Source organism: Ambystoma mexicanum, chromosome 11 (assembly GCF_040938575.1).
Source record: "Ambystoma mexicanum isolate Mex_15411 chromosome 11, UKY_AmexF1_1, whole genome shotgun sequence".
Classification (NCBI taxonomy): Eukaryota; Metazoa; Chordata; class Amphibia; order Caudata; family Ambystomatidae; genus Ambystoma; species Ambystoma mexicanum.
Genome location: NC_090934.1, coordinates 390,054,654 through 390,077,899, shown reverse-complemented (window position 1 = coordinate 390,077,899; position 23,246 = coordinate 390,054,654). Strand labels below are relative to the sequence as shown.

Below are 23,246 nucleotides of genomic sequence, written 5' to 3'. Positions count from 1 at the left end.
TACCGACCAGCAGTTGCGATTGGACTGTTTTGTCATTGAAAGGGAGAGCCTTGAGGGACAGGGTCTCTCTGTCTCTTTCCTTGGCCATCCAGGGTTCAGGGTAGCCTACTTGGCACTAGAGCGCGTTTTTGGCTTCTTGTAGTCAGAATGATCTATTGCCTCTAGCTTGTGGTCATGTCGCCAATGCTCAGTTCCTCCAGGAGGGTTTTGATCTGGATCTTGCACACTCCTTGCTGAGGTCTCAGTGGGAGGCTGTTTCAGCTTTCAGGGGGTCCCTGGGTGGAGCTGGGTCCAGCAGATGACACAATCTCCCAACATATTAGGAGTATTTGCACCTTTGTCCTAGGATTACATACCTCACTTCTTTCTGTGACCTGTTTTTAGTTCACAGGCCTATCTGAACCCCTTCCCCCTTCCAGAGTCTCTTCCCCACAGAGCTCTCATACCTGACCTTAAATACTGTCTTCCTGGTGACAATTACTCTGGCTAGGAGGATTGGTGAACTGGGTGCTCTCCTGTGTAAGCCCCCCTACCTTATGGTGACCTCCGAGAGGTTTAATGGCAGGTATGATCCCACCTTTAAGCCTAATATGGCCTCCACCTTCCACATGTCTCAGAAATGTGTCCTCCTTGTTCTCCCTGTAGACTTACTCTGGAGAAGTGCCAACTCCTGGTCATTTTGGATGTCCACACCACTTTATTGACTTTTGAATCATACTGCTTCCTTGCATTCCTCCAACAGCTTGTTCATCATGTTGGGGGGCACTGGGAGGGTTCAAAAGTCTCCCCTCATCTCTATCAGTCACTGGCTCGTGGACACTACCATCCTGGCCTACTCGCTGTGCATGGCTGGCAGGCACCTTCACCAGAGCGATGGCCGCCTCCTGGGTGCAGGCTAGCAGAGCTTCTCTAATGGACATCTGCAGGGCGGCTACCTGGGCTACGTTCATGCACCATTATCAGCTCTACTAGGCAGGCCTGGCCGATCATAACTTTGCTGCTGTCTGTGGGCTGCTCTTCATTAGGTCCCTTCTCTGCTTCTTGGTTAAACAAAAGTTCACTGGATGTCGCAGCATATAAAGGGTCTGTTTTTGCTTGAGTGGTACAAGCGAAGTTATCGTTTTGGTATACTTCATATCTGTGGACTGGGATGAAGGACGAGAGGACGTTGGGAGGTTACTTAACAGAAATCTTCATTGTCTTCATTAAACCTCTTCGTTCTGTTCCTCATCAGAGTGCTGACTAGTCAGCTTGCTCCCCCCCTCGCAGTTCTCGATCGCCCCACTTCCCTGGGTATGTCACGAGGTTTGTGGGTACGTTCAGCCCGATTATTACCTGGACGGGAGGGAGGAGGTCTGGGAAGTGCCACCATAAAATACTTTTAACTGGAGGGAATTCTGTACGACTGGGGGCAGGGAGGGCAAACTGTCTTCATATGTAAGGACTGTGACAAGGAAGGAGTGACTATGTGTAATGAAGGTTACCAGTAAGTAATACGAATATCATCACACTAGATAGGCCGTATGTGCCATCAGATTGGATTTTAATGTTTCTAAATGTTCTCCCTTTGGTCTCCCTCTCATTTGTTTCCCCCACACACTCTCTTAGCTCACTCTCTCCTCTCCCTCTGCCCTTCTTTCACATTCCTCTTCTGCCCCTTTGTCTCTCCCGCGTTCGTTCATTTGTCTAACCATTCTAACCATTTGTGAGTAACATTCCCCTTTGTCTCCTCAGGCAGCCGGCAGGTGTTCCTTCAGGGGGATATAGCTGTCTTGAGGGACAGGAATGCCATCGCATGCCAGTCTTGCCTGTGGAAAAAGTCCAGCTCTGGTCTGGTTGAGGTCCCGTACATCATCTCCAACACTTTCAGTAAGTCCCTCGAGAAGGCTTGGTGACTGGGAGGTCCTCCCTCTCTAGACAGGGGACCATACGATATGACAAATTGGCTTCAACGAAAAACAAGGGTGGACCAGTTGCTAGGAAACTGCCTGCCGCTTAAGAACTAGCCCCCTCCTCTAAAGCATATCTGCGTTTCTTCAGGTTCCTACTACATTAGATTGATGGATGTGGGACAAAAGTGTGCACAGATTGACACACATGCATGAAAGCAGAGTATTGTGTGTTCGTATAAATGATGGGTGGCGACCAAGAAAAGGAAAACATGTTAAAAATCGATTTATTATTATTATTCGTTTTTTTATGTTGATATAAACTATGAAACCAAACATCAATACATATATTTGCTATTGTTCGATTGGACACAATCATACTTTTGATTGCGTTTTCTCAGTTTATATAATATGACACCTAGTTGAATGGTAATGTCTGCAATGAAAATGCCAGTGGCTGTAACAGAATTGTGTGGTCTGCTGTGGTCCGATTTCAGGGCCCAAGAGTGGAATATCTCTCACAGTAGACCATGCTGGCTGGGGCTGATTGGAGTTGTAGTCCAAAGCACCCAGGGGACCAAAGATTGCAGATCACTGTCCTACAGTATGTGAAGATGGGGGCAGGGTGGCGGATTGTGCCTGATGGTGGCGTATCAGGGTCAGTTTAACCCTTTATTGCTGAATGCTTATGCAGTATTCATCCAGTCATGGTGGCCTGGATGTTGTCATGTCAAGATCAATTTGGCCACGGGTGGCTTTGCCTCCTTTCAGCCATAACTACAACTAACAAAAATGCAATGAATGTGCAGAACACAGCCTGCACGTGCTCAGTGTATTGGTCCACAGGGCCCCGTACATGACCAAAGCTACAGCTATGCACTACATGCCCTTGCCTTTCGTCCAAACCCTCTAGACACTACATGGTCCTGCATGCCCGTGACCACAATAGCGTATGGAACCCTGCCTGCAGCCGAAGGCCATGCATGCATGGTGTAACCCACTTCCACGGAGTAGGGTGCACAACCTCTAACCACTATGCGGTGCACCCTAATGCGCAGAAGAATATTTATTTCATAATAATATATTATCATGATATATGATTACAAAATACATACTGTTGCATTCAAAAACCTCATTCAAGGGATGATAAGGCTATATAGTAAGGGACCCATGCTATGCGTGTATAAAATTGTAATAAATTCCAACTTTACCTCAGGCATATTAAATGTATAATGCTAAATCCAAAAGATCCCCAATTTGACCAATTAATGTAGTTTTGTAATCTTAACCCCCCCCCCCGCAATGCTCTGTCACTGATGGCCGTCACATGGCCTGATCACTGACATCACTGATGACACCATAGATGACCTCATGGATGACATGAATGATGGCATCACATCACCCTACGCGACTACAAGGTTAAAACGCCCCACATTACCTATATTCCAGTACATTTTCAATAATGTTGCCATGGAGTTACATGTCCAATGTAATATAATGCTGGCGAGGCTGACAATTCTGAAACGTCTATAACGCCAATCCCATTACAGCTATATTTATCCATGTCAATGCTGTAGCACTCCCGGTCCAGAATTCCGCCACTCTCCCATTTCCTTTTTGCCCTCCCCCATCCATAGGAGTGATTTGAAGATATGGCAAGTAAAAATATCTCGACGGTATTTGATTTCAACATTCGCCACCAATATCCAGTCCTCGTTAAACCACTTGTCTCCTCTAGAAATTACCAAATCCCTCACAACCCAAGCAAAGTTGTTTTGCTTCACGCTTGACTCTTATTTGTCTCTCCGACTTCAAATTAGGGTAACAAAATCATCAAATTGGCCTAATATGAACATTTTCATAGAGAATCAAAGCCCTTATTATTAATTCTTTTTTTATTTCTTTATTGTTTTCGTTTATCAACAACAAAACACATAACATACAAACAACTTTAACATAAATGGCTTATTGGCACTTCGTACGGATCTTGTCCTTCCATTGTAGTTTCATAGTTTCCCCAGCGACCTTATCAGTTCAGTCTGGACCTCCCATGGGGTCGAGCACCAGGTCCGGTACGCATAATGTTCTATTCTTGGGCTTCGTGCTTGGCCTTACTATTTCACCTATGGATCCTCTATTTCCGAGGGATCTTCGGAGTTTCCTCCCTCCGGGTGGCCAAAGAGGTCTTGTATTAGTGTGTTCCATGCAGTCAACTTGTGCGCAGTTTCACCTTCTCCTCTTATCACTGCTCTTGTCCACACCACTGTCTCTGCCTGCGCCCACTTCTGACGGTCTGACCACCATGTCTCCACTCGCGGGCCCTCCTTTGACTTCCATGTCATTGCTATCCGTCTCTTGGCCAGTATACTTATCAAATCTTTCATCTTTGCCAGATGCGATTCATGCTTACCCCCTCTCGCGAAGAGGCCGAGTAGGTACTTTTCGGGATGTTCTGCCTGGATTTGAAGTCCGCTTCCCGCTATCTTGAGTCTGATCCCGTCCCAGAACTCTTGTATCACTGGGCAGGACCAGAACATGTGTACCATGTCCGCTTCTTCCGACGAGCAGCGGGGGCACCCGTTCTGGGCTCCTGTTTGGACTTTATTCATCTTCTTGGGTGTGAGATACGCACTATGCGTTACATATAGCTGCGCCTGCCTAAATCTTGCATTTCTGGATACCTTTTTTAGGTATCGTAGGGCCATAGTCCATTCTTGATCGCTGAGGGGCCTCCCCAACTCCTCCTCCCAACGCGGCCTTGTGTGTTGTTCCTGTGGGTCTTTGGCCTTCAGTAGCTGTTCATACAACCTGGAGGTTGTGTGCGTTCCCTCTGCAATGTCATACCATACATCTAATGCTGTTTCCTCATCCTGGTCTTCCCAGTCTGGCCATCTTCTCGTGATGTTTCTCAGCATACCGGTATATAGGATGAATTGACCCATATGTATTTCGTATTCATCTACCATTTCGTGGAAGTCCGCCCACCTTCCCTCCCTTCTCAGGTCTCCGATTTGTGCTACCCCTTTAGCCTCCCAGTGTGCCCGATTTGTTGCTAGAGTATTTGTGTTCCCTCCCAGGAGACCCACTAGAGGGATTTGCGTTGACTGTGGATCCTTTACCCCTTGGAGTTTCCACACTCTTTTCCATAAGTCCACTGCAATGTTGAGCACGTTCGGCAGGGTTCTGAGCCGGGGTCTGTCGAGCCATAGTATTTCCCTTAGGTAATACTGTTTCAGTGCAGGTTGGAAAATGCGAGTGTCTATTGTTTCGTCTTCCCCCAGCCATTTTACTGCAAATTGCAGCTGCCCAGCTAAATAGTACTTCTCAAAGTCCGGTAGTCTGATACCCCCTTCTTCGTAGTCCTTCTGCAGGGTCCTTATTGCGATCCTATTTCTCCCTCCCCCCCACAGGAATGAATGCGTTATTGTGTTTAGTTTAGTGAAAAAGGCCCTGGGTATGCTGTATGGGATGTTCGTGAGGAAGTATAATAGGCGGGGCAGCACCACCATTTTCAGGAGGGCTGCTCTTCCCATCATTCCCAGTGGTAGTGTCCCCCAGAAGGTCATTGACCGCTGTGTTCTTTCTAGAGCGACGAGCGTGTTGGATGCATGGGTATCAGCGGTATTATGATGTTATGATGTATCACTATACCCAAATATTTGAAGGTGCGGGGCGCCCATGTCAGACCCAGGTCCGGCAGACAATGGGGGGGGGCGTGTTTCAGACCTGCCAAGGGGAAGAGGAGGGACTTCTCTTTATTAATCGCTTTGCCCGAAAGCCTAGTGTATGCCCCGATCACCTCTAGGAGACAGGGTAGGTTAGCGGTTGGCTCGCGTACGAACAGGAGCATATCATCCGCGTATAGCAAGATTTGGTGGAGCACCCCATCTATGTCCAGTCCGGGAGCTCTCTATATTCTGCTCTAAGGAATACCGCAAATGGCTCCAGAGCCAGGATATATAACATTGGCGATAGCGGGCACCCCTGCTTGGTTCCCCTATGTATCTTCCACTCCTTGGAAATGAATCGCCCAGTTTTCACCCTTGCTCTGGGTTCCTTGGATAGCAACCTGATCCACCGGAGGTACCCCTCCCCGATACCAAAGTGGGCGAGTACACCCATCAGCCATTCCCAACGCACAGAGTCGAAAGCTTTGACAGCGTCCAAAGACACTATTACACGCTCGTCTTGCAGTCGATTTGTCTCATCTATCACATGGTGAAGTCTGCGGAGGTTCCAGGATGTGTTCCTTCCCGGGTGGATCAGCGTGGGTATTACCTGTTTTAAGCGGTTGGCTAGGACTGCCGTTAGTATTTTGGCATCCTGATTAATAAGGGATATTGGCCTATAGGAGGCGCATTTCCTAGGGGCTTCCCTGGTTTGAGAATCGGGACAATTATTGATTCCGACAGGCTTGTCGGGAGACACATGGTCTCATATGCATCTTGGAATGTCTCAAGCAGTTTCGGGGCAATGGCGCTCTTGTACGTCTTGTAGAACTCCCCCGGAAGCCCATCCCGACCCGGGGTTTTGCCGGTGGGAAGCTCTGCGATCACCATCTCTATTTCATCCACCGTGAGGGGTGCATCCAGCAGCTGGGCCTGTTCTTCCTCTAGCCTCGGCAACCCTATTTCTACCAGTGCATCTCTTATGTCCTCCGGGTCTATTTCCGGATTCGGGGCGTACAGTTGCTCATAGAAACACGCAAACATTGCGTTAATGTGCCCTCGGTCCCTGATCTCTGTCCGGGTGTGATCTTCTAACACCGTTATGGGATCTTTTTTATTCTCTTGTCTGGTAAGCCAGGCCAGCAGCCTGCTAGGTTTATCCCCTTCCACGTGTAACCGCTGTAGGTACCTCCCATAGTTTAGCCTCCCTAGTTTTTCCCAAAGCAACATACATTTAGTCCGCAGCTCTATCAGCTCTCCAGGTTCCTCCCCCTCTAGTCCCGCTCATTGTTCTTTCAATTCGATCACCCTCTCGAGTTCATTCAATTCCCTCATGGCCGCCCCCGTCAGTCCTCCTGTTTTGCCTATTGCCGCTCCCCTTATTACCACCTTGAATGCGTCCCATAATACGACACCACTCTCAACACTGCCCTCGTTTTGCTCAAAATAATCATCCATCACCTCCTGGAGGTGTTCCTCAAACTCACCCTCTCTGAGGGCCTCTGCTCGAAGTCGCCACGTTGGGATAGGGGCTTTCCTATTGGTGTGTGCCCATGTTGCCACTACTGGGGCATGATCAGAGAGTGTGCGTGCTTTAATGATGATGCCCGTGATATCTTGTAGTGATTCTCTGCCCGCGAATATATAGTCTATACGTGTGAATGTTCCATGTGGTGCGCTGTAGTGTATAACCTCTCCCCTCCCCATGTACCTGCCTCCATACGTCAGCTAGCTGTAGCTGGTCCAGGATCCTATGCAGTTCTATGGCTGGGGGCGCCGGCTTCTTGTATTTATTATCGGATCTGTCGAGGAGGGGATTCAAGGTGCAGTTGAAGTCGCCGGCCCAGATGAACGTAGCCTACCTATATTGCGCTAACTTGGGCACTAGCTTTTTGAAGAAGTCCGTTGCATCAGTATTCGGTGCGTAGGTGTTGACCAGGCATACCTCCTTGTTTTCTAGCATGCCATGCACCAATACCAGCCATCCCTCTGTGTCGATCTCCTGCTTGAGTAGCTGGAACAGGACCCCCGGGGCAATCCATATTAGTACACCTCGTGCGTAATTTGAATATGTGGTGCTGTAAATCTGTCCTCCCCATTTCTTGTCCACCGTGGCCTGCCTGTCTCTTGTGAGGTGTGTCTCCTGTAGCATCGCTATTTTGATTTTCATCCGGTTTAGCCAGGCATAAACCCTAAGTCTCTTGACATACGCATTGAGTCCTCTCACATTCCAGGTAGCTATCGTCAGTTCATCTGGTCCCATGATCTCCTTTGTTTGCTTGGCTTCATTGTCCCACTGCCATGTCCTTGCACCCTGCCCTTTAGTCTCCTCGTGCCCATCTCCCTCGGTGTCCTGGTCCTGGATCTATGCCTCTTGATGCAGCCGCTGCTTCTGTCACATGGGTCCTGTCTCATGTTGCTCCGGTCGCTTATTGTCTGTATTATTTCAGTACAATAGTCGTTCCGTAGTTTGTACCTTGTACTGCCCATTCACTCCATTCAACGTCCATAACTTCAACAAAAACTGGAAAACTAACGCCCAGCCACCCTCCCCCTGCTCGGGCTCCGCCGCTTCTCCCGTCATGCTCCTGTGAGGGGGGCAGACTCGCCGCAGCATGATGCCTTAAAACTGACATCCAAACTGATAGTTTATTCTTCTCGGGGGCGCCGCTTCTCTCAGCCAATACAGCTAAAGTGGGGCCAGTTGCTCCTCCATGCTTAATACTAGCTTCTTTTAACTTACGTAATCTTTATTCCAGGTTGCCTTTGTTACTCCTCATCAGGGTCTATTTCCAGGATTGCTAGCGTTTCTCTCCCTCAGCTGAGGGAAGCCTTGTGAGTCCATCCAACTGTGGGCCTCTTCGGTGGAGTCGAAAAAACATGTTTTGCCTTGCTGTATCACCTTGAGTTTAGCGGGGACCAGGAGCATGTATCTCACCCCCGCGGTCCTGAGGCGTTCTTTTGTTGGGCCAAACTGTGCCCGTTGCCTCTGTACAATGGCTGTATAGTCTGGACACATTGTGATCTTGGAAGAGTTCCTGATGATTTCCCCCCCTCTCCTTGAGAACGCTAGTATTTTCTCCCTGTCTTTGTAGTTCATGATCCTAGCAATCATCGCTCTCGGGGGGCACCCGGCTGGGGCCTTCTGGTCAGGGCTCTGTGTGCCCTTTCTACCACAAAGCCCTGGGATAGTACACCTACTCCGACCTCCTGGAGGAGCATGTTTTCGACGTACTCAGTGGGGTCTTTGCCCTCCTCACCTTCCGGAATTCCAATATGTGGATGTTGTTCCTCCGCGCTCTCCCCTCTGCGTCTTCCGCTCTCCTTTCCAGAACCTTAATTCTCTGTAGTACCTCCGACATCTGTGTCTGCGTTACCGCAACCCCTGCCGAATTTTGCTGCACCTGCTGTTCCGTTGCCGTCACTCTCTCTGTTAGGTTCCTCGTGTCCTGGCGGAGAAGGCCCACATCTACCATTACTGTATCCAGTTTATTTTCTAGAGATGCTTTCAGGGCCCCAATTGCTGTGTCCATTTTGTTTTCGAGCGATTCTTTCATGGAGGCTATTGCTTCCAGTATCGTGCCTTCGTTAGCGGCTTCCGCTGGGCGTGACGTGTCATCCGCGGCTGCTGCCTTGTCCGCTGACGGCGAGAGTTTGTGTCCAGATGCCTTCGTAAAAGTCTCCATGCTCACTTGCTTGGTTTTCCCCTCTGTTTTCTTGTTCGGCATCGCGGGGAGCCATCCTCTGCCTGCGTCGCCGGTACCAGTCTTGGCTGTGCTCCACGTGCCGTAGCCCCTGCTTCTTCTCTCCTTATATTAGGATTATCACACTTTTCCGGCGGGTATACACGTTAGGCCCTTGTTGCTCCCGGCGCTTTTTTCCTCCTGTCGGGCGCCGCTTCGGGCTTGGGCCTTTCCCGTGTCTGCTGCGTATGTCGCCTCACCGTGTCAGGGGCCTTCCCGCTTCCGCATCCCACTTCCACCGGTCGCGCCGATCCCCACGTCGTGGGGCTGACTCAGGGTTGACTCAGGCTCGGGTCTGCCCCGCACTGGTTTCTGTGTTATGCGCAAGATGTGTCCCTCTTGCCGATCGTATAGATCGTGTGGATTCACTGGTTCATTCTGTATTACGCGGCCGGGGTCCTCCCACAGCTCGCGCGTCCACCATTTTGATTTCGCAGGACGATTCCCCTCCGGTGGTCTATCTTCTTTTCCACTGCCCGGTTTCCCCTTTGGGCTTTGCTGGGTGGGCAGCTGGTGTTCCAGTCTCTGTGGGGAGACTTTGGTGGTCTTCTGGAACCAATTTATGCTAGTTTTTATCGGATTTCGTCAGGATCGCTCCGGAGCTCCTCAGCAGCACATCTCACTATATCGGCCACTAAGCCACGCCCCAAACCCTTATTATTCTAGTGTGCTGTGCCATATGTGGTCCAAGATCAAAGAGGTAATTCACCAGCTCAACTTGTTGGCGGGGGTAAGAGATCTGATCACATTGGTTTCCACTTCAAGCTAGGAAAGTCTTTAAAACCTGCTGCCCGGACTTCACAGCCATCAAACTTTGAATTCTCCTGGCGATAGCTAAGGAAAAACTCTCTTTCTCTCAGAAAATCAGGTAATAATGTCCCCATACATAATGTCCCCATACATAATGTCGCCAGGAAAAGCCATTGGCAACATTATCTATGGTGACATTACATATGGGGATGGGTTGCAGAGATGTCCCCTGCTCCCATTGTTAAAAACAAATCAAGGGTTGCGGGTCCCCCCCGCATGTTCAATGTAATAATGTCTATGCAAAAAACAAGACTTTTTTTGTCAGGGGACATTTTTGCAGGGACATTATTACATGGAACCAAAATCTCTCTAGATTCCTTAAGGGAAAAACAAATCTACCACATCTGATCCACCCTTCTCGTGTGATTTATTTACTCCTAAAAATCTGGATAATTCTTCCTGAAGCGAGCTGACTAATTTGTGATCTCCTTTTTCTTAATGTTCTACCTTTTTTCTGCCCACTTTATTAACTGTGGTATCTATGGACTCATTCACTGTTTCTCACCATATTCCTCTTGCCCTCAGATCCATGTATGACCCGCTACTACCCAGTGTGTTTGCACAGCCAAAATATGTGGAACAACTGTATGTGGGAAATCCTTGAGAAGTAGCACTTTATTTTGAGGGTACATAGAGATCATGAGTACCTTTGGAGAATAGGAGTACGAGGTGTACAGCTCATGACTACCAGAAATGTGTGAGAAAAGGAAAAGAGTTGAAGCTGCACGTGTAAGGTCAGTGTGAATGCAGCCTCATACATTTTATGCCGAGTGAGAGATCCATTGTTGAAACCAGCTGAAACCAGTACAGTCCACAAAAGCTGGATGGCCTTCTCCCGATTACTTAGGCACACTGAGAAAAAGCCCTAAGCGCAACAGTTTTGGGGGCACGCACCCCCAGTCTCATGTTACGTGCAAGCAACACCAATAGCAAGAGCAATGGAAAGGAGAACTCTCAACACAGTCAGCTGTGACTTAAAGTAAAATAATACATGCTAGGGTTTGTAACAGGTGGGCGTGGCGAAGGCATCACTGAGGAAAATGTTCTGTATAAGAGAAATATGCACCTCCCCTCTAGTTACATGCCCGCAATGACATCATCCCACTTCATTATAATTTGACAGGTGCTACAAACATTTGTGCAGAAGGCATATGTCTTAGACGCTCGCCTTCTGCCATGCGGATGGAGAGAAAACACGCCCTTTTCTCCTTTTTCTCAGCATCCACATATAGAAGGAAGTGTGATTGCTTTCACATACATTGGCCCTGCATGTCCATGACCACGAACAATGCACACGGCTTCCACATCCACAATTACATACGTTCAATGGCATCAGACTTGTCATGTACGTGCAGCATGCCTGGGGTAAATGTGCGCTATAGCATATCAGATGGAATCCATGTAGCACCCATTTATGGGTCCACCACTAGGAGAGTTGGGGTGTGAGAGGGAGTCTAGGGGGTGCTGGTCATTGTTTCTTTCCACCATTTGCGTAGAGTTAACATTGACTGAGAAAATCCGAAGGCTTACCTTATGTATGGAGTGTTCCTTGGAACTGACCCTTCGCATGACGACGCACTGCATGTACCTAGGATGGGGAGTGTGAGGAGTCAGGAATGAGTCGGACACAAAGTTATGGTATTCGCAAGGTCAGACATTTTTATTAAACAGAAGTGTGTGGGAAAGACGCCTCTCTAGCCCTACTCCAAAGAGGAATTTCCCTACCTGTGTCAAGTAGTCAGTAAATTAAAAAGCTGTCATTGTCTCCAGAACGCCCTAAGATGACACTCCTACTAGAAACAAAACAACAAAGGGTGCAAGGAAATATCTTTGACTTGATGTGAGCAAAAAGTGTTCACAAGCAAAATTATAAAGATGACGCCAACAAAAAGTGTTCTCCAACGAAAGGCCATTGGAACCAGAGGGTAGTTCCCTTCCCCTGGATATTTAAGTAAGATGGCAAGAGTGTCTCTTTATCCAACAGTTCCTTTGTGCCTTCACTGGACTCGCAAAGTTCTTATTCAAACAATACATTCCATAATAGTCTTTCTTTTTCTCTTCTTGTAACTTTTGCAGATTCTACCTGTTTTACTCCCCTACCAGAAATCCTTCTATGGGTTTTTTTCAGACCCCCTGGTATACTCCCTACCAGGTATCTTGCCACAATGCCTGAATCTTTATACAACTTTAGGTGCCTGGTATACTTGCCTGCCAGGACTTCTTTCATGGGCTTCTCAGATCCCCTGGTATACTGCTCTGCAAGGTATTGTGTCTTAATGTTTGAATCGTCATACAACTGTTGCGGATTGCCTGGTATACTCCCCTACCTGGAACCCTTCTATGGGGTTTTCAGATCCTGTGGTATACTTCCCTACCAGGTATCTTCCCATAATGTCAGCTGCCTGGTCTACTTGCTTGCCACGGCTCTTTATTTGTTTCACTGTTCTTTTCAATGCACCACAGTAGCATATACCCTGAGATGTTCGGTTTCTTTGCCTATGGTAACACTTGCTTCAGCTTTCCCCCACACTGACATCTCACGCGTCTCTACTTGCTTGGGGTTTGTTGCTGCACTTTGTCATGCCTGCATTCAAATATTCTTCTTATTGGGTATTGAATTGGTATTGGGTTTTGTCTACATTCAAACCACTTTTGAGTATTGTCCGTATTAGCAATCTCATACCATTAAATCACTCGGTTGAATGCATGTCGGTTCGCCCTGGGCCCCCAACTCCTTTTTGGTGAACTCACTGGTCGTTCCCAGTGACTCAGACTCTTGGTGTGCCTCCGTGATGAAGCTTCCTCATTAGTGTTGCTTCTCGCACTGTGCAGACGTTTCCCCAGCGTTTCCTGCAGCTCCACGATCACTCGCCGGATATTCTCTGTGGCCTAGACCGGAGAGCGCTGCTTCTCTGCATGACCATACCTCCAGGAGCTCCTCTGTGGCTCCCAGTGCTTCCACGGTTCTTCAGGTGTGCCTGCTGCACCTCCCCTCCTTTCTCGCCATACAGGTATGTGTGTCCCACGTTTGCAAGCCACCGCTTGGATGTATATGTCTTCTCTGGTGGACAGTCATAATGTCGACAAAAAAATGTCGACAGACAAAAATGTCGACAAAAAAATGTCGAAAAAAAAATGTCGACTTTCGTTTTTTTAAATAATATATTTATTTTAGGGGTTCGGGTCTAAAAAAAAAGGGAAAAATTAAAAAAAAAAAAAAAAAAAGGGGGCTGGGGGGGAACCCCCCGATTTCGAAAAAAAATGCATTGAAAAAAAAAGTCGACATTTTTTTTTCGACATTTTCTTTTCGATTTTTTGACTGTCGACATTTTTGCTGTCGACATTATGACTATAAACCGTCTTCTCTCGCACTTCTTTCTCTTTGTTCTTTCCAGCATTGCTTTTTCCATTAGTGCAGATGCCATTTTTAAATGTCCTGAACATTTTAGGTGCAGTCAAACAACTAGCCTGCACGTTAGGCTTTGGGCTTCTCTTGGTTTGGGTAATCTCCTTCCTCTTCTTCCTCATTTCATTACTTGCGGGTTTATCGGAGTTGAAGTCCACAGATGTTACTGAATTTCTTGGATGATGTTGTTCAAAAGTCTCACATATAGACACATGAGAGACAGAAGATGTTATGTGTGAGTGTTTGAGTCATAGATGGGAGTTTGAGTGATATAGAGGAAATGTTTTCTGACTTTTATTATAAGAGTGGTCCGTTAGGTGACAATAAATCATTAAGAACTCGGGTATCACAGGGTCTTCCTCAGAAAAAAGTGGGGAATACTGCATCTAAGTCGATGGAGTCACCACCTCCCCCCTGTAGTTGTGTCCTCCCATGTTATCCTCCCTCATACAGCCGCCCCCAGGATCATGATCAGGTAGTGACTGTCGACCCCTGGTCACATGGGAGGAGGTCACCGCCAGTGAATCAGTGATGACTCCACTGAATTCATCACAGGGTGCAGTTCCCATTCTCATGGGACTACCTGTGAGTATTTCATGTGCAGACAGTTTATGTTTTTGCTGAGGATTATTGTGCATTTCAAACAGTGCCAGGGGTAAGGCTTGTGGCTATATCAACCCTGTCTCTCTACACACTTTAGACAGTCTCTATTTAAGATCCCCATTGCAGCGTTACAATGGCCTGACTAGTACAATTAGTGCCTCGGTCGCTGTTTATACTGAGGGGCAATCCAAATGTGGGTATGAACTCTGCCAACAACGTTTTAACTATTGTAACTCTCGTCGTCCTCTCTTGTGCCCCTAAGAACTGTCCTACACGCGGCTGCACGCCTCATCAAGGGTCTACGCAGATAAGACCATATCACCCCAGCTCTCATGGACATTCACTGGCTCCCACTGCATGCACAAATCACCTTCAAGTCTTGCTGCATCATCTATAAGGCAGTCGACCTCAAGTCACCCAGCTATCCTAGCGGAGTAACTCAGCATCTCAGTTGGACAGTGCACCACCAGAAGCCAGGTCACGTGTAGACTTGAAAGGACCAGAAAACAAGTCTCCTCCACCTATGCCCCCAAGACTGTGGAACCTCCTCCCCATCAGCATCAGACTGGCCCCCACGCTCCTACAATTCAGAAAATAACTCAAGACCCACCCTTCAAGGAATCTCTCTGCCTCAAAACCTAGGCCCTCATATCGCCCCTCGCGCCACCTGGTTCGCCAGAGGCCGCCAGCCCCCCTCCTCCCCACCACTCGGTACAGTTGTACCCCTCCTGTGTGTCCTTCTGTATCCCACCCCCGCTGTATATCTGTTCTGTTGTTACCTCTGAAAAGCACTCTGTTATGCATCTGTACTGCTGTATACCTCTGTAAAGCACCCAATTGCTTCTCGAATAAATACCAAAATAATAATAGTAATAATAATAATAATAATAATAATAATAATAATAATAACAATAGCGTCTGCCTTTCTACTCACCCAGAGAACATATCCACTATCACTAAATAATAAGTAAAGTTCATGAAGTTTGGGGACCTTCTGGTACAAGCTAAGCATGAAGCTGGAGGTAATTCCTCCACTTTACCTCCAAAAATTAGCAGTATTACCACCCTGTAATTCCGCTGGAGGTAATACCGGCAAAAATCCTCAATGGAGTCTTGACGCCATATAATGGGGATTTACACTGCCAAACTGCCACTTGTAATCCTGCGGAACAAGTGTCAGTAACTGTTATATCATTTTGTGTTATCTTGGTGGTATCACTGCAGAGATACCACCAAACTCGTAATGAGTCCCATAGAGTCAGACCCTCAGCCATAGCATATCCTATTAACCATCTCCCACCTATTGGGTATTTAGGAATACAATCACCACTAGGACCAACCCACAAACCTTGTAAACTGGAGAAACATGGGCCTGCAGCCCTCTCGGGCCAACTACCCATTGATTCCGAGGAGGAAGAAGACCCTGAGACCCTTCACTCAGAATCTTTTCCCAGCGAAATCTCCTATCCCAGAGCCAATATGTCATCCCTCAAGATCCGCCTGGCGCGGCTGATTGACAACCAGGCCCGAGCTGAACAGTGCCATTAGGAGTGTCTTGACCGACTAGGACCTAGGACCTGTGCTTTCTTTATCAACTTGGAATGCCTAGCGGCTGAATTGCAGTTGGATGAGGGCCTAAAAGTCTGTTATTTGGGCCATCTACTGTGCGTAGACCTACAAGTCTCGTACCAAATTATTAATCCCCTCGGAACAACACCCTTCTCTGAAATAAAACGGGCTCTATTGGAGAGAGTGGGACAAACCAAGGCCTTTTGCCTGCTGAAGTTCAGGGACACTCAGTTACTTGCAAAGGAGAGTCCCCTAGCAGTTAGCTGGAAGAGTTCAAAATAGGTTGAGCCAGTGGCTGGAGAAAAGAATCTGTCCGAAACAGTTGAAGCGATTGCATTGGAACAGTTTATCCAGGCGTTACCCCATATCTCCTAAAAGCCGTGTTTCAACAGCTTCAATCTTCCCTGGAGAAGGGTACTCAAATTGCCCAAGCCCACTTGGAAGCCTCTAAATATATGAGAACTAAAGTGAAGTCGATAGAACCAAGGAGAGACTTCAAACAACCACTAAAGTCTCCGTGGTTGAGATTCCTAGAAATCTTGAGAAGGTCTTCCGTAGTAAGTATCTTCAAGGGATGAGACCATCCAGACACATTTATCTCTCCCTATAGGGAAAATGAAATCCATTCCAGGAGAGGAAGCAGCACAATAGACACTCACTGACAATTAGCATCGCCACATGGGGGTCAGCAAGATCGTCCTCAGCTGGTTCAAATCCTAACATGCGAATCGCCAACAGTTGGGTCACGAACACTTGTGTCCACGGGGACGTAGAAACCTACCCAAAAGTTTCCCGCACCCAAGAAGTTAGAGGTTCTAACAACAAAATAAGAACAGCGGTAGTACCTGGTTTACTAGAAAAAGTAATCATAGGGACTGGCATCCCCGCCTTCCCCCATCTCTTACACCATTCCCCTACAGAAAAACCTTACAAATACTCTCCCTTATCCTCTTGGGAAGGTTTTTCAGAAATAGAAGCATCTGTCTGTAGTTGGGAAACCAATCACCAACCAAGAACTGTAGTCCCCAAGGAGGAGAACCTCTCTGTGAATCCGCAGAAGAGGAAAGAACAAGGCGATATGAAGTTTTCAGAACGTTTCCTGCTTCCCACACAAGGCAAAGCCTCTCATTTAATAGGAGAGGTATGTGACTAATCTGGACGATTCAGCCCTTCTGCCCAGAAGGGAGCCATCTCTTTTAGGCTAGAGAGGTGAGCCCGCTAAGCAAGACCCGCCCTAGGGGTCTGGGCAAGTGGGGCCTAACTGGGAATGACTCCCCTTTTGGGGACAAGAACTCCCATTCTGATCAGTAACTCCCAGTCCAAAACAAAATTTCTGCAAATGTGGGTGCTGCAAAGACTTTGGTATCTCATGTTATGGCTACAACAAACAACAAGAAGCCTTCTTACACTCCTTTGGCTTCAGGTAATGCTCACTTCGTCTGAATGCCATACTAAAAGAGGACGGACATGGTTATATTGTTGCTGATGATAAGATAAGAGCTGAGCTGATGGCGAACCAGGGAGAAACTCCTACGTAAGAAGGAAGGAAATCCCTATGCAGAGGCGAGGCTCTGGAGGGACGTCATCCTGGAGGGGTGGAGTCATGCCGAGCCGCTGAACCGATATCTCGAGGCTGATGAGCAGTCGTCCTGACTGAACAAGAGGCTCAGGTCGGGAGAACCATTGTGATGTAACCAGAACTGTCTAAGCTGGTGGCCTGAGCATGGGAGAGCAGTGGTAAGCCTGGCGCCCGGCAACGGACGCCAAGTCCATCAGAACGAAGGGAGCCCGGGTCTTTGAGCTCCACCCAGCAAGAGCGTTTGCTGCTGATACAAACAGCATCAGGAAAGGGGGCTATGAACTTTGGGCTCCATGTAGGGAAAACCCAGTGAGGTCGCAGAGATCAGAGTACCACGAACAGAGAGAACCACAGCTGAGAAAGCCAACCAAGGTACCAGAGCTTGAGAGAGTGGAATATTACCACTAATTATTCTGGTGGATTGGGTAACAATGTATTCATAAAAAGCAAGCAACCGGACAAAAACAAACCAATTACAGTACGAGACTTCGGCACAAGTGAGAATCTCCATCCCTCCATGCACCATTCTCTTATACCCAAAATAATGCATGCATTTCAATGGAAGGGGAGGTCCAGACAGGGCAAGGAATCATATTGAAACAATGTTACAAGCAGAGAACAAAGCCCCACTATACAAGTCTTTGATACCAGCTTTGTTCTCACATGTTGTGACAGTGTTATCAGAAAGGACAGCATAAAGTGATATATTTAGTGGAGCTGAATATACTCCTCAGAGGTTCACACACAGTCTGAGGAAGGAGGGCACAGTTACAGTATAACTTCTGCCTGCTAAAGTCACTTTTCCAAAGAAAGCGGGAGCCTAAAACATGCTTACATATGCCAAAGGAGGAACACGTCAGAAGTGAGAGATGTGGGGGCCAGCATAGCTACACAGCTACACAGTAGGGCATGAGTAGTAAAGCCTACCGCCTCACCTTGCATGTGCAAGAAACAGTTGTTTAAACATGTCAGTTTGCAGTACCTACTCTATATTACAATGCAGCAGTACACTAGGGGAGTTCATAGAATTTTCCATTTCAGACTTTCCTCCACAACACAGTCCCTTAATACCGTTATCCCGGCAACCATCATCCTCTTTATAGTCCCTCATTCCCCTTACCCTGGAATCTTTTATCCTGATCACAGTCCCTCCTTGCCCATGCGCTGGCACCCCTCATCCTTGTCACCATCCCTCATTACTCACACCCAGTATCCCTCATCCTTATCAAGTCCCTTATTAACTCATTTACTTTACCCCGGCATACCTCATTCTAGTCACAGTCCCTAATTACAGCATCCTTCATCCTTGTTACAGTCTCTCATTACCCCTGGCATCCCTCATCCTAAGTGTAATGACGGATAATCACTATGATACTGAAGGCCTGGTGCCACGTCAAAACCTGTTGAGTTGTAGCTGTTGATAGCGGGGGAGTGGTTCATTTTGGACTGTGTGAGAAGAGTTTGGGGCTTGTGGGAGACAGCAAGGGAGGCCTCTGGGTAGAAGGACCAAGGTTTCAGGATCCTGCCCAGACCAATCTGAGTTTCCACACCAGACGCATGTTTGGTTCTTCATGGGGTACATTGGGCCTCATTACAAGTTTGGAGGTGTGGGAAAAAGTGGCAGTAATTCTGTTACCCCAACGTTTCCCACACCACCAAATTCGAATTTTTGGTGGATTTACCATCGGCATAATTACTGCAAGGTCAATTTTCACTTGTTGCTGAAGGTAAATTCCCAACTTTACCTAAAAAACCGAGCAGATTTACTGCACAGTAATTACGCCGGCTGTAAATCTGTCAAAATTCCCAATGAAGTCCTATGGACTTCAAAAATAACCACCACTTTTAATCTCCTGGTAACTGACTGGCGAAAGTGTCAATAACTGTAATTGAGTTTAGCAGTATTTCAGCAGATTTACCACCAGAATACCGCCAAACCCATAATGAGACCCTATGTATCTCTTTGTGACCGAGACAGAGACAGAGCGAGAGAGAGGTGTCATTGGTAGCTAGAGAAATTGGTGCGGTTTGGAAATGGCATGGGTTAGGAGTGCAGGGCGGTATGTTTTGTCTTGTAAGACCTACTCTTGCCGTCCTCCAACTAACCGACTCCCCTCTAAGATCTCCTACTACCTCACACTACACACACAAACTCCCCATAGAAGGCCACCACAGGCACATCAACACTCCTACTCTTGCCGTCCTCCAACTAACCGACTCCCCTCTAAGATCTCCTACTACCTCGCACTACACACACAAACTCCCCATAGAAGGCCACCACAGGCACATCAACACTAACCGAGATACAACTAAGCAGTCCCCTTAAGCCCTGTCACACTCTCCCACATCAGCGGCTAACCAAACCCAAAGCACTGTAGTCTATCAGATCTTGGGCTCTTCCCTATGGATAACATACTCCTAAGTTTCTTCCACCAAACCCATAGAAAGCAGATTGGCACTCTTGTACGGGGTACATCTGACCTGCACCCATTAACACAACAAGTTTCACATGCATTTCCCACAATCCTACTAATTAACCCCATCCCCTTTTTTCTTACAGAGTCAAGCGCAGAAAAGCCACCAATAATGACAGACAGGAGCTATACAAGCCCAATTACATCACATCCTGATCACTGTCTCTCATTATCCCTGACATCCCTCAATCTCATCACAGTATCTGATTATGCTTATTCTTGCATTCTTCTCACATTACTACATTCCTCTTACCCTGATAACCCACATTCTTGTCACAGTCCCACATTTATCTTACCCCTGACATGCTTCATTCTCATCACAGTCCCTCATTACCCACAATGTCCTTCATCTTTGTCACAGTCCCTCATTAACCCTTGTATCCCACATCATCTTCATAGACCTCATTACCGCCACATCCATCGTCATCACAGTACCTCATTACCCCTGCATACCTAATCCTTGTGAGTCTTTCATTAACCCTTTCCCTCATCTTCATCACAGCCCCTCATCACTCCAGCAGCCCTCATTCTTGTCTCAATGCCACATTATCCCTGCAACCCTCATCCTTGTTGTAGGCCTGCATTGCCCATGCAATCCTCACCCTCCTCACAGTCCATCCTTAACCCTGCAAATACTTTAACCCTTGTCACAATCCCTCATTACCCCCACATCCAACAACCTTGTCACAGTCCCTTATTACCAGTGCATCACTCATCCGTGTCACTGTCCCTCATTACCATCACATCCCTCATTCTCACCACAGTTCCTCAATTCCTTAACCCTGGCAACTTTCATCCTCATCTCAATCCCTCATTTCCCATACCTCAGCATCCTTCATCCTTGTCATAGTCCCTCATTACCCTTACCCCAATATCCCTAACCGTTTTCACAGACCCTCATTACTTGTACCCTGGCATCCCTCCTCCTTGCCAGAATTCTTCATTACCCCCAGCACACCTCATCCTCATCACAGTTCTGCATTACCCTTACTCAACATCCCTCGTCCTCGTCAAAATCCGTAATTACTGTTACACCTGCATCCCTCATCCTCCTCACAGTCTCTTATTATCCCTGGCATCCCTCATTCTCATCACAGTCACTCATTACCCCTGATATCTCTCACCTTCATTCCAGCCCCTCATTATGCTTATCCTGGTATCCATCATCCTTGTCACAGTATTTCATAACCCTTGCCACTACACCCTTCATTCTTGTCAGAGTCCATCATTACCTCTGGTATCCCTCATAGTTTGTACAGTCCCTCATTCCCTTTACCCCAGCATCCCTCACCCCCCACACAGCGCCTCATTACCATTACGCTGACATCCCTCATCCTCATCACAATTCCTCATTATGCTTAGCCCAGCATTACTTATCCATGTTACAGTCCCTCATTACCACTGACAACCCATAACCTTTTCACAGTCTCTTATTATGCGTATCCTTGCATCCCTCATCCTTCTCACATTCCTTCATTCCTCTTTCCCTGATTCCCCACATTCTTGTCACAGTCCATCATTTCTCTTACCCCTGACATGCCTCATTCTCATCACAGTCCCTCATTACCCCCAGTGTCCCTTATCCTGGTCACAGTCCCTCATTAACCCCGGTATCCCACATCCTCACCAGAGTCCCTCATTACCCCCACATCCATCGTCATCACAGTACCTCATTACCCCTGTATCCCTTATCCTTGTTAGTCTTTCGTCACCCCTTTTCCTCATCCTCCTCACAGTCCCTCACTATCCCTGCAACCCTCATCCTTATCATGGGCCTGCATTACCCCTGCAATCCCCACCCTCCTCACAGTTCATCCTTAACCCTGCAAATACTTCAATCCTTGTCAAAATCCCTCATTAACCCCACATCCAACAACCTTGTCACAGTCCCTTATTGCCAGTGCATCACTCATCCTTGTCACTGTCCCTTATTTCCATCACATCCCTCATTCTCACCACATTCCCCTTAATTCCTTAACCCTGGAAACTTTCATCCTCACCCCAACCCCTCATTTCCCATACCCCAGCATCCTTCATACTTGTCATAGTCCCTCATTACCCTTATCCCAGTATCCCTAATCTTGCTCACAGTCCCTCATTAGCCATACACTGGCATCCCTGCTCCTTGCCACAGTTCTTCATTGTTATGTTGTTATGTTATGTTAATATATTTGGAACGCGTCAAAGCCCGTAGGCATCCAGACGCCGAGAGCAGAATACTGTAGCAAGAAATACCACGGGATTACTCATTCTCATTACCCGCAGCACCCCGCATCCTCATCCCAGTCCCGCATTACCCTTACACATCCTCGTCAAAATCCTTTATTACCATTATAAATGCGTCCCTCCTCCTCCTCCTGCTCACAATCTCTTATTATGCCTGGCATCCCTCATCCTCATCATAGTCGCTCATTACCCCTAATATCTCTCACCCTCATTCCAGCCCATCATTATGCTTATCCCGGTATCCATCATCCTTGTCACAGTCTTTCATTATATTTACCACTACACCCTTCATTTTTGTCACAGTCCTCATACTTTTCACAGTCCCTCATTCCCTTTACCCCAGCATCCCTCATCCCCCTCACAGTGCCTCATTACCCTTACTCTGACACCCCTCATCCGCATCACAATTCCTCATTATGCTTACCCAAGCATTCCTTATCCCGTCACAGTCCCTCATTACCACTGATATCTCATAACCTTTTCACAGTCCTTCACTGATTTATCCCATCATCTCTCATCCTTGTCAACACTCCACATCCTTGTCACGGTCCCTCATTTCCTTTACCCTAGGCATGTCTCATCCACTTCACAGTCGCTCATTCCCTTTACCCCGACATCCCTCATCCTTGTCACAGTCCTTCATTACCCCGGCATCCCTCATCCTCATCACAGTGCCTGATTCTCCTTACCCCAGCATCCGTCATCCTCATCAAATTCCCTCTTTACCCCTGACATCCCATAACCTATTCACAGTCCCTCATTATGTTTATCCCATCATCCCTGATCGTTTTCAAAGTCCTTCATTACCCTTACCAGAACACTCCACATCCTTGTCTCAGTCGCTCATTTCCCTTACCCTGGGCATACCTCTTCCTCATCACAGTCCCTCATTACACCTAGTATGCCTCATCCTGGTTACAGTCCCTCCTTACCCCCACATCCCTAATCCTCTGCACAGTCCCTCATTACCCTCATACTGGTATCCACCATCTTCGTTACAGTCCCCCATCCCCTGATCCCTCATCCTCATCACGGTTCCTCATTGCCACTGTCATCCCTCATCTTTCTCACAGTCCCTCATTACCCTTTCATCCCTTATCCTACTCACAGTCCCTTATTACCCCTGCAGCTCCAAGATAGATGGCCCAAAGACAGATAGGCCCTACAATAGGTAGGTCTATCAATATATGGGTCCAAAGATGGATAGACACATAGATAAATATGGAAGAATGGCGGGCCCTAGGTTATGAACACTCCTGCACTGTGCTCTAATTTCTGG

The 23,246-nt window shown here is 47.5% G+C and overlaps 1 protein-coding gene across 1 annotated transcript in view; it reads left to right on the top strand.

The window, feature by feature from the left end:
* Window positions 1-1,473: 1,473 nt before the first annotated feature.
* LOC138504979 (embryonic protein UVS.2-like) overlaps window positions 1,474-23,246 on the top strand; it is a 381,283-nt gene continuing 359,510 nt past the window's right edge. Inside the window, exons 1-2 of the mRNA XM_069625347.1 lie at window positions 1,474-1,486; window positions 1,735-1,869. Coding sequence (XP_069481448.1) covers window positions 1,474-1,486; window positions 1,735-1,869 — 148 coding nt within the window. The remainder of the gene's footprint in view (window positions 1,487-1,734; window positions 1,870-23,246) is intronic.